The sequence below is a fragment of the Eurosta solidaginis genome, chromosome 1, assembly GCF_040869045.1.
Source record: "Eurosta solidaginis isolate ZX-2024a chromosome 1, ASM4086904v1, whole genome shotgun sequence".
Classification (NCBI taxonomy): Eukaryota; Metazoa; Arthropoda; class Insecta; order Diptera; family Tephritidae; genus Eurosta; species Eurosta solidaginis.
In genome coordinates, this window is record NC_090319.1 from 64,298,671 (window position 1) to 64,311,314 (window position 12,644).

General features: G+C 33.8%; 2 protein-coding genes across 2 annotated transcripts in view; both read right to left on the bottom strand.

Annotated features, from left to right (window-relative positions):
• Positions 1-1,066: 1,066 nt before the first annotated feature.
• LOC137233847 (cyclin G-like) lies at positions 1,067-3,894 on the bottom strand. The gene is made up of 4 exons (XM_067757327.1): positions 3,715-3,894; positions 2,004-2,243; positions 1,374-1,748; positions 1,067-1,307 (listed from the first exon to the last, which is right to left on the bottom strand). Exons 1-4 carry the CDS (start codon positions 3,781-3,783, stop codon positions 1,089-1,091), a joined length of 903 nt encoding a protein of 300 aa, XP_067613428.1. The 5' UTR covers positions 3,784-3,894; the 3' UTR covers positions 1,067-1,088.
• A 748-nt stretch (positions 3,895-4,642) lies between these two features.
• Positions 4,643-12,644, bottom strand: part of LOC137233799 (serine proteinase stubble-like) — a 727,732-nt gene continuing 719,730 nt past the window's right edge. Inside the window, exon 5 of the mRNA XM_067757273.1 lies at positions 4,643-4,748. Within this exon, the coding sequence (XP_067613374.1) occupies positions 4,742-4,748 (7 nt within the window). The 3' untranslated portion in view covers positions 4,643-4,741. The remainder of the gene's footprint in view (positions 4,749-12,644) is intronic.

The following is a 12,644-nucleotide window of genomic DNA, read 5'->3' on the forward strand; positions in this document are numbered from 1 at the left end:
TTCTTTTAAGAAATGTATGGTAATCACAGCGTGGTGGAAAATTTCACATCCAATATTTTTTAACCTATCTTGGAGAAATAACGACTGGGAATTGGCCAAAATAATTTTTTTTCAGTGATCCATCCATAAGCAACAAGTGATTTGGTTTTTTTTTTTTTTTTTCGATCCACAAAATGGTTGAACCTTTGGTAAAATAGAACAGTTTTCAGCCCTATAACAAGCCTACTTTTTCTAAATTTAATCACAATATATCGGCGTTAAATGGGTTTGATGGTGAATGAGGACAAAACGAAGTACCTGCTTTCATCGAGCAAAGAGTCAGCGCATATCCGCCTTGGCAACCACGCTACTGTTGGCAGCCATAATTTCGAAATAGTAAAAGACTTCGTTTATTTGGGAAACAGCATCAACACCAGCAACATCAGCTCTGAAATACAGCGAAGAATCACTCTTGCCAATAAATGCTACTTTGAACTAGGTAGGCAATTGAAAAGTATAGTTCTCTCTTGGCAAACGAAAATCATACTCTACAAGTCACTTATCGTACCCGTCCTGCTATACGGGGCAGAAGTGTGGACCATGACAACAGCAGATAAAGCGGCTCTGGGAGTTTTCGAGAGAAAAGTTCTTCGAAAGATGGCGAAGTACCGAAGAAGATTTAACGACGAGCTTTATGCACACATCAACATAGTCCAGCAAATTAAAACGCAGCGGCTGTGCTGGCTAGGCCATGTTATGCGTATGAAAGATGGCGCTCCGGCCAAGAAAGTGTTTCTATCGGAACCCGCCTATTGAAGCAGAGGTAGAGGGCGGCCCCCACTTCGTTGGAAGGACCAGGTGGAAAACGATTTAAACTCCTTGGTGTGACCAATTGGCGCCGGTTGGCATAGAGAAGGAGCCACTGGCGCGCCTTTTTGGACGGCCATAACCGTTTAAACGGTTAAGCGCCAATTAAGTAAGTATATCGGCGTGTCATACAAACACTAACACTTTAAAATTTTTTTGCATAGGACATTTTTTCTAAAAAAAATGTTAAATGTTAATTTTCGTATCGTACGTCGATATACATTTTTTGTTTGCATTCAAACTCACCTAGAACGGCATCCATCATCCATAATATTCACTTGACCCTCATCGATGGTGGGTAGATCGGTAGAAAAACGATTAGTTGGACGTAAAACTTTCATAGTACGACTCGATAATTTCCAAACTAAACGTTGCTTATACGGTTGCTTATTTTGACCATTGTAATGAGATAAAATGTCAGCAACAATGGTAAAGCCACAACTGAATACACGATCGGGAATCTAACGAAACAAAGAAACGTATTTAGTAACAATTCCATTGTCCTCCAATCTCACTAAATAACTTACCCGCAAATATTGTTGCAAAAAGAGTATATACTCGAACACGGGTTTCAATTCAGGTCGTTCACGTTTGTATGATGCCTTAATATGGAAATCCATATGTAGGCAAATCAATATTAATGCCAAAGTGGATGGTGTTACAACAGTTGTTTTTACATCACATAGCAAATTTTCCAAACGATTTTCTAAATCTTCCAATTTGATCATACGCAAAAAGAATTCATAGAATTCGTCGCACACCTCCTTGGCTAAATTGCGGAAGAGAGCATAGAAGACGCGCAAAATGTTAACGGCTGTGACTGGTTTGGTACCCATTTGGACACCCAATTTATTGGCAATAACACCAGCCATACGCTCCAAATCACCGGCTGTGCAACCGCACTGAAGGAAGAAAAATAAAAGTTTAGCTTAGTAAAGTAAGTTAATTTGGGCTACAGTTTAATGTACGAATAGTTTTCATATATTATACAAAGTTGATATAACAAAATTTTCGAAAACGAATAAATATCGAAGAAATCTAATCAAATATAAAGAATTTATGTTTTCAATTCAATTCTATATTACTACACAAACTACTTATTCTTTCTATAATTCATATGAAACTCTCTTCGTGCTACTTAATTCGCTTTGACTTACCTGTGAAATAGTTACTAACTCCTCCGCAGGTATTGGTTTTAATCCCAACTGCTTGATAGCCAAATGAAATGAAGCAACACTCATGCAGGCCATATGCTTCGGCTTCACAGCCATATGATCCAGAAAGCGATCGACAAAGCTCATTGCTGAAAATAATACATCGGAGGGCAGCTCATACCACATTTTAAGGCAACGTAAAACATACGCGGAGCCATCACGTCCACCGGCTGTCACTTCACGCTGCAAGGAGTAAAAGGAAAAAAGGAAAAAAATTAGAAAATTGTGGGATAAGTTTTCCTAATCGATATACCCATAAGTTTCTTTGGCTAGATCGATAATGCTTAGTAAGTATTTAGGTCATATAGATCGAGTTCTAAGCTGTTTTAGAAAAGTGAATAGAGTCAACCATCCTCCTTCTACAGGGAGGATCATTTGGGGTATTCTGGGAACATTTCGGCGTAATTTCTAGATTATTGGGATTATCGGAACTATGTAGGAATAATTTCGGGAGAGTCTCTATATAATTTCGGGACATTTTCGAAATTGATTTAGTAATCTTTTCTAGCTTATTTCGAAGCTATATTTGGATCATATTGGATCGTGGATCGTTTCAGGAGGATATACGAATATTTTAAAGACTAGAGATAAATTCGGGACTTTCTTTATTCTGAGACTATTTTAGGATAATTTCTGAATCATTTTGGGTTATTTCGGAAACATTTCTTATTTTAGATTTATTTCTGGATAATTTCAGGCAGTACTGTTCATTTCAAAAGTATTTCGTAATTTTTTTAGGGCCGATTTAGGATATACATATTTTGAAACTACCTCGGGGTTACCGGAACTATGTCGGAATAATTTCGGAACTGTCTCCGTACAATTTCCAAAGTGTTTTCAGAATCGTTTTAGCTTATTTAGGGATTTTTTGGGACTATCTCCGGATAATTTGAGTGCTTTTTGAGGATAACATCACGACTTTCTAACGATGAGTTAGAGACTATTTCACGATAATTTCGAAATGGCTACTTCGGAATCATTTCCGTAGTATTTGGAGGTTATTTGCAGAATTATTTCGGTATAATTGCACGACTGAGTCTGCTTCGTTTCGAATATATTTCAAAACCATTTGGATGATTCCGTAACTAATTCGTGATCATTTTTGAATTTGTTCTGGGAAAATTTCGGAGCCGTTTTATTTTTTTGTTCGGGTTTATTTCAGCAATATTTCGGTGTCCTTTTGAGATTGTTATGAGAAACATTTCAGGACAAATTCAGGAATTTTCTCAGGAATAGCGAAACTGTTTTCAAAATAGTTTCTATGCTATTTCGGGATCTTTACGGTTTCATCTTTGGTTAATTTCGGTACTGTCGCAAGATTTTCGAGATAATTTCAGGACTATTTCGGGATTGTTTTTGAATTCTTGAGACTGAATGGGTAATGTTTTCAGAATCTCCGTATAATTGTTTTCCGAATCAATACGGTATAGTTCGGGACTAACTCCGAGTCATGTTGGCTTTAGTTTTAAACCTTTTGCAGTTTTACTTTGGGTTTGATTTCGTAGTTAAGAAAAAAGCATAACGGATTTGCCGTATTTTTGAAAAGTACTTTTTTTAAACATTCAAAGAGTATCGGAAAAAGGGTGTTTTAGAAAAAAAGTGATTATTTCAAACGACCAACCAAATACTTATTCTACCATCGCAATAAACTTACCTTGGATTCTCTCGGCAACAGCAATACAGTATGATATTTATCCTGCAATACATTATACTCATTCAACATGCGATACAATTCGTCCGACGATAAGCAAATCAACTCATCCTATCTCGACTTGGTTTCAGTGGTGCTGCTGGCATCGGTATTATTATTGTTGTTGTTAATGTTTTTGTTTTTATTCATCTTAGCGTTCATATTCAATGGTTGGTTCATCATGTTAGCAGGTGTTTGTTGTTGTTTTAATTGTTGTTGCTCTAGCTCATATTTTTGATAATCCAAGCCAGCAGCACCCGGTGTTCCATACCGGCCCTCGTCAGACATATTCCACTCATCCACATCTAAATCCTCATCCAAAGCATGCATTGCTGCATTAACGCTTTCATTCGCTTCAACTGCTGCTGCCGCTGACACTGTAGCCGTCAACGCTACCGCACCACCACCGCCATCAACATCACCATTCATCATGCCATGCGATGGTAATTCCGATTCGATAGCACAAGCTGACAACTCTTCGTAATGACATTGTTGTTGTTGTTGATGATATTGAGATGAATTATGCAAATGATATTCTGCTTCTTCTTCATCCTCTCGCAAGAGATTAACATTATTAATATTAATGTTATCCATATTATTGTTGTTGATGGAGCGGCGGCGATGATGAATATTAATGTTGGTGATATTGTTAGTGGCGGGCATCAATCCAGTTGTTGGCGAAACCGCCGACGACATCGATGACCGCTGCTGCATAAACTGCTGCTGCACGTCAAAACCGTTAACAAACTTGCCGTTGCTGCACTCACTAGCCAAAATCAAATTGTTGTTATTGTTGATGGCGTTGGAGTTGATGTTAGCGTTGTGATTTCCGACAAATTGGCAATACAACTGTTGTTGTTGCAATTGTTGTTGTTGGTATTGGTGGTATTGCTCTTCTTGTTGTAGAGTATTTGACAAATCACTATTATCAACGACGGCGTAATTGGCGGCAGCAGAGTAGCGTACAGGGACAGACATTGTGAGGGCTGGCCTAGTACCTAAAGTTTTTATGATAGAGATCGAAATTTTAAGTTAGAAACAAATTTCTTTTCCTTTTTTACGCTTTACTTTCTACTTTATGTAAAATTGCAAGACTCAATAGTTTTTTTTACGTATCCTTCGTTTTTTATTTTAACAGTTTTTTGGTAATAGGCCAATGAAAAAATTTGTTTGATTTTATTTTCAGCCAAATTAGGAGAATTTGTTATGATTTCTTTTTTTAATTTTTAAGCTTACGCTACCTTTTCTACGGCAGGTTTATTCAAAGATATCAGCGAGAAGCACCACAAAAGCGATTTCCCGTTTTTTATGAGTGGGTTCTCTCAATATGTAGCTTAAAAATGTACACTCCCAATTTTCTACAACAAAACAAGTTGTAAAAAACTAAAAAAATCTAAATTCTCCAGAATAAAATTAGGAAACTGAATTGTATAACAAAACCACGTTTAATCTGTCGCTCTTTTCTCTCTCTATACTATGCTTCCCCGGATTTCGAGCCTCAGTAGGAATGTGATGATTGTTAAGTTGTACAGTGATTATACACAATTCAGTTATTCTTATACACCGAAAATAAAATTTCAATTTTGCTTGCTGCTTGTGTCGTACACTGCGGTCACAATGATAGTGATAACTCTGAGAGCAGTACACCACTCTAACGTTCAAAGGACCTTCGTACAATTCCTTTTCCCCGAGATAAGAGGAAAATAGTCAATTTGCAAGCAACAAACAAATCAAAACCCTCAAATGGTTTTTAATAAAAAATATGTATGTCCCTTTAAAATGGTAAAGCAAGACAAAAGCACAGTAATGGTTTTATTATGTAAGCTTCAGAGCTATTCACGATAATAAACACTTGTGCTTTGCAATATTTTTGTTTCTATTTAGTTTTCTTTTGCGTTTCAAACACAATGTGCTCGAATATTTATACAAATTCTATATGAAATTATAGATCAATTTGATAATTCCTCTCTCTCTTGTTTATGATTTTTACGCGTTTTCGTTTTTATGATCGATTTATGTATCCTTTAATTGTTTAAAAAACTTACAATCTGTAAAGGTGAAATGATATTAGGAAAATAATGTGATTAATATGCGAAAAATATTACAATACAGAGAATTATTTTAAAAAGCTGGAAACAAGTTTTATTTTATTTACATAAAAGTGATCTAAATAACATACAATTTAAGACAAAATTAGTTTCTTGTTTTAAATTTTTTTTATTATTTTAGTGATAGTTCTATTTATGTTCAAAAGTATTTTCATTTCAAGACTTTTATATATATGGAAATTAAAAAAAAAATTTTATTATATCGTTAGCTTAATGTGAAAATGTGCTAAGTCAACTTTTACGAATTTTACAAGAGACGAAAAAAAATGATTAACTTTTGAAATAACCTTCTTTTTTCAAAACTGTGAATGAGGATACCTTAATTACAATGCTGAGTGTAGAAGCTTTGAAAAAGATAAATAAAAATCATGTATGCCAACCTAGCAGCTATTTTATGACTTAGCACAATTTCCGCACTCATAACAAATTTTTTCTCCTGACTTAGCACTTTTTACTCAATATGTTTTCCCATCACTCTTCACCTTTAATGATTGAAATAAAACACTAAAACTATATATTTCACAAAAACTACTATTTATTTCTCAAACTGTTTCTAATGGTTCTTATCTACAAACTAAATACTAAATTTCTTAATCGTTGTCAAGAGAATAAAGACTTGAGTGTAATTTTTAACTCCAAACTTTCTTTTTCTAGCACCATTGACTTCGTTGTTTCAAAATTTGTTGGAATGGTTGGGTTCAGTAGACGTAACACCAGTGACTTTAAGGACCCTATGACGTTGAAGGCACTTTATATATCTTTGACAAGAAGTCGTCTTGAATATTGCTCAATAATATGGAATCCTTTCTATGAATCTAACTCCTATAAAATTGAGAGAGTTCAAATTTTTTTTACAAAAATTGCTTTACGTATGCTTGACTGGCCAGTCGGCCTCCCATCATATACCAGCAGGTGCAAATTGCTTGGTCTTCAGGCTTTGCATGACAGAAAAACTTGAATCTCACTCATGCTTGCCTATAATGTAATAAACTTTAGCACGAATTGTTCTTATTTATCTCATTTGTTCATTCCATATATTCCAATGCGTGATCTTCGGCATAATAGATTATTTACTTAACTACTATTTAATTAACTAATAAAACGAATTATGCTATGAATGAACTTATAACTAGGACTATACATCTAGCAAATCGATTCAGTAGTGTTCTTAATTTTAATAACAGTTTATATAAGTTTAAGCTTGAATTGTTTTCTATTTTTAACTAGTCTGTAAGAAAGCATGTAGTTATCGACATGTAAGAATTGAAGTAGATTATGGTCAACGCAAAGCATTTATCAAACACCAAAGGTATGTCTCAATTGGGTGAATCCAATTTCATGGGGTTGTGTAGGCAACACTCTCAAGGGGTTCCCAACTCAATATATAGCTTCTCCAACCCAATTGCCAACCTCACCTACCTGTGGCGAATTCTGTTTCATTGACAGCCGAGGCTCTGGCGACCCCAAGTTCGTCATGGAACTAGGGGGTGGGGAGGACGGGATGGCCTAGAAGGTTTAATGTGGTCATATAAATCGTTCCAGAGATGGTGGGACTAGTACCTTAATAGTGCTTTGTTACCGGAACGTAACATATCTATATGCGCCAAAGGACCATCAACATCGGCCCAAAGCCTTCGGGGAGTGTTTTTATCGTTAATACAACAACAACAACAACAAAGCATGTACTTTACACCGAATGAATTAAATAAGTAAATAAAATGCGCGCACAAAGAAATAACTAGTAATTCAGATTGATATTATTGACTGGTTGACTTAGCACATTTTTTTGAACATTTGACGACTTAGCACATTTACACATCATTGCAAACAGCACGTAAAAATTAAAAATTAAAATATTTGTTTTCTTGTGACCGATGTAATTTGAATTCAGTTTTAAAACTGCATTAAAATATAAAATAAAAAAAGTGACTTAGCACATTTTCACATTAAGCTAACGATATGTATTTCTCTATAAACAGTTCCGTTAGCCAAGGTCTCCTTTTTAATTTGATTTTTTTTAACTTTCTTGAGCTTTTTAATTTTGAAATTTTTATATTTATATTTTTTTAATTCTGGAAATTTTACGTTTTTTACAATATCTTATAAATTTTTTTTTCTATATAATGCATTTTAACTTTGTTTATAATGCATTTTAACTTTTTTTTATCATAGTTGTTGCTGCTCCTACTCAACATAATGAAATTTTTATATTTTTCTATAATTTAAAATTTTTTATTTTTAAATTTATTATTTTTTCTTTTTTTTTTTATTAACACTTTTAGTAAATTTTTTATTTTCAATTAACGAGTTTCTTTTAATATTTAATTTTTTTTTTTAATTTCTACTACAGTCTGTCTTTTAAGCGTTCCTAATTATTATTTTGAAATAAACATTGTTAAAGAGACTTCTTTGTATTTTAATATTTTTTTATTATTTTTTTTCGTTTCTTTACTTGCTTTTTAGTTTTGTCTTTTGTTTATTTACTAATTCATTGATTTTTAGTTTTCGTAATTTGTTTTTTTTTTTACTTTTTAATTAAAAATTAAATTTTTTGTATCAATTTGTTTAAAATTATGTTTTAATTAAATTGCTTTTATTTTCTTATAAATTTTAAATTTTTTTGTGTTTTATCACTTTTTTAATCTCTTTATCTAGTTATTTTTTTTTAGTTTTAAAGTACTAAAAGTAAGTATATAAATTCTTTTGCTTCTAAGAAAGTAATTTTTTTATAAAATTTCTTCGTTTTGCAAAGTTTTTTTATACTTTTTTATTAGTTAATATTTGTTTTATTTTTATTGTTTTATTTTATTTTACTTATATAATTTTACATTTTTTTGTCTATCTTTATAGTTTTGAATCTATTTAACTTTTATTTTATTTACATTTTTTGTTGTTATATCGGCCTACTGAATTTAAGATCGCGGGTTCAAATCGAGCTCAAGGCCTAACAATAATTTTTTTTCATTATTATTGTTATGATAAATTTTTTCTTAATTGAAAAAATTTTTAAATTAGAATAGAAGAAAGAAAAAATTTAGACAACTGCCAAAGCTCGTTGTATAGATCCATTTCGGGAACTGCTAAATTCCTTCATCGGCAACGTTTAGGCGCCGCTGCTATAACCATTCAGCCATCACAGCGGTTTTTTGTTTGTCTTCATTAATCCTACTTCTATTCTGGTTCGTGCCAATTGATATTCACAACACTGCGACATCTGTTGCAGAATGGATGTGAAAATTGGACTTATTTGATGGCAATGCTGCCATAGTGTCATATTTTATTGACACTTTTTTCCCCGTGCTCTGGGATGTATTAACATTTTTTGTTGTTATATCGGCCTACTGAATTTAAGATCGCGGGTTCAAATCGAGCTCAAGGCCTAACAATAATTTTTTTTTCATTATTATTGTTATGATAAATTTTTTCTTAATTGAAAAAATTTTTAAATTAGAATAGAAGAAAGAAAAAATTTAGACAACTGCCAAAGCTCGTTGTATAGATCCATTTCGGGAACTGCTAAATTCCTTCATCGGCAACGTTTAGGCGCCGCTGCTATAACCATTCAGCCATCACAGCGGTTTTTTGTTTGTCTTCATTAATCCTACTTCTATTCTGGTTCGTGCCAATTGATATTCACAACACTGCGACATCTGTTGCAGAATGGATGTGAAAATTGGACTTATTTGATGGCAATGCTGCCATAGTGTCATATTTTATTGACACTTTTTTCCCCGTGCTCTGGGATGTATTAACATTTTTTGTTGTTATATCGGCCTACTGAATTTAAGATCGCGGGTTCAAATCGAGCTCAAGGCCTAACAATAATTTTTTTTCATTATTATTGTTATGATAAATTTTTTCTTAATTGAAAAAATTTTTAAATTAGAATAGAAGAAAGAAAAAATTTAGACAACTGCCAAAGCTCGTTGTATAGATCCATTTCGGGAACTGCTAAATTCCTTCATCGGCAACGTTTAGGTGCCGCTGCTATAACCATTCAGCCATCACAGCGGTTTTTTGTTTGTCTTCATTAATCCTACTTCTATTCTGGTTCGTGCCAATTGATATTCACAACACTGCGACATCTGTTGCAGAATGGATGTGAAAATTGGACTTATTTGATGGCAATGCTGCCATAGTGTCATATTTTATTGACACTTTTTTCCCCGTGCTCTGGGATGTATTAACATTTTTTGTTGTTATATCGGCCTACTGAATTTAAGATCGCGGGTTCAAATCGAGCTCAAGGCCTAACAATAATTTTTTTTCATTATTATTGTTATGATAAATTTTTTCTTAATTGAAAAAATTTTTTTAAATTAGAATAGAAGAAAGAAAAAATTTAGACAACTGCCAAAGCTCGTTGTATAGATCCATTTCGGGAACTGCTAAATTCCTTCATCGGCAACGTTTAGGCGCCGCTGCTATAACCATTCAGCCATCACAGCGGTTTTTTGTTTGTCTTCATTAATCCTACTTCTATTCTGGTTAGTGCCAATTGATATTCACAACACTGCGACATCTGTTGCAGAATGGATGTGAAAATTGGACTTATTTGATGGCAATGCTGCCATAGTGTCATATTTTATTGACACTTTTTTCCCCGTGCTTTGGGATGTATTAACATTTTTTGTTGTTATATCGGCCTACTGAATTTAAGATCGCGGGTTCAAATCGAGCTCAAGGCCTAACAATAATTTTTTTTCATTATTATTGTTATGATAAATTTTTTCTTAATTGAAAAAATTTTTAAATTAGAATAGAAGAAAAAAAAATTTAGACAACTGCCAAAGCTCGTTGTATAGATCCATTTCGGGAACTGCTAAATTCCTTCATCGGCAACGTTTAGGCGCCGCTGCTATAACCATTCAGCCATCACAGCGGTTTTTTGTTTGTCTTCATTAATCCTACTTCTATTCTGGTTCGTGCCAATTGATATTCACAACACTGCGACATCTGTTGCAGAATGGATGTGAAAATTGGACTTATTTGATGGCAATGCTGCCATAGTGTCATATTTTATTGACACTTTTTTCCCCGTGCTCTGGGATGTATTAACATTTTTTGTTGTTATATCGGCCTACTGAATTTAAGATCGCGGGTTCAAATCGAGCTCAAGGCCTAACAATAATTTTTTTTCATTATTATTGTTATGATAAATTTTTTCTTAATTGAAAAAATTTTTAAATTAGAATAGAAGAAAGAAAAAATTTAGACAACTGCCAAAGCTCGTTGTATAGATCCATTTCGGGAACTGCTAAATTCCTTCATCGGCAACGTTTAGGCGCCGCTGCTATAACCATTCAGCCATCACAGCGGATTTTTGTTTGTCTTCATTAATCCTACTTCTATTCTGGTTCGTGCCAATTGATATTCACAACACTGCGACATCTGTTGCAGAATGGATGTGAAAATTGGACTTATTTGATGGCAATGCTGCCATAGTGTCATATTTTATTGACACTTTTTTCCCCGTGCTTTGGGATGTATTAACATTTTTTGTTGTTATATCGGCCTACTGAATTTAAGATCGCGGGTTCAAATCGAGCTCAAGGCCTAACAATAATTTTTTTTCATTATTATTGTTATGATAAATTTTTTCTTAATTGAAAAAATTTTTAAATTAGAATAGAAGAAAAAAAAAATTTAGACAACTGCCAAAGCTCGTTGTATAGATCCATTTCGGGAACTGCTAAATTCCTTCATCGGCAACGTTTAGGCGCCGCTGCTATAACCATTCAGCCATCACAGCGGTTTTTTGTTTGTCTTCATTAATCCTACTTCTATTCTGGTTCGTGCCAATTGATATTCACAACACTGCGATATCTGTTGCAGAATGGATGTGAAAATTGGACTTATTTGATGGCAATGCTGCCATAGTGTCATATTTTATTGACACTTTTTTCCCCGTGCTCTGGGATGTATTAACATTTTTTGTTGTTATATCGGCCTACTGAATTTAAGATCGCGGGTTCAAATCGAGCTCAAGGCCTAACAATAATTTTTTTTCATTATTATTGTTATGATAAATTTTTTCTTAATTGAAAAAATTTTTAAATTAGAATAGAAGAAAGAAAAAATTTAGACAACTGCCAAAGCTCGTTGTATAGATCCATTTCGGGAACTGCTAAATTCCTTCATCGGCAACGTTTAGGCGCCGCTGCTATAACCATTCAGCCATCACAGCGGTTTTTTGTTTGTCTTCATTAATCCTACTTCTATTCTGGTTCGTGCCAATTGATATTCACAACACTGCGACATCTGTTGCAGAATGGATGTGAAAATTGGACTTATTTGATGGCAATGCTGCCATAGTGTCATATTTTATTGACACTTTTTTCCCCGTGCTCTGGGATGTATTAACATTTTTTGTTGTTATATCGGCCTACTGAATTTAAGATCGCGGGTTCAAATCGAGCTCAAGGCCTAACAATAATTTTTTTTCATTATTATTGTTATGATAAATTTTTTCTTAATTGAAAAAATTTTTAAATTAGAATAGAAGAAAGAAAAAATTTAGACAACTGCCAAAGCTCGTTGTATAGATCCATTTCGGGAACTGCTAAATTCCTTCATCGGCAACGTTTAGGCGCCGCTGCTATAACCATTCAGCCATCACAGCGGTTTTTTTTTGTCTTCATTAATCCTACTTCTATTCTGGTTCGTGCCAATTGATATTCACAACACTGCGACATCTGTTGCAGAATGGATGTGAAAATTGGACTTATTTGATGGCAATGCTGCCATAGTGTCATATTTTATTGACACTTTTTTCCCCGTGCTCTG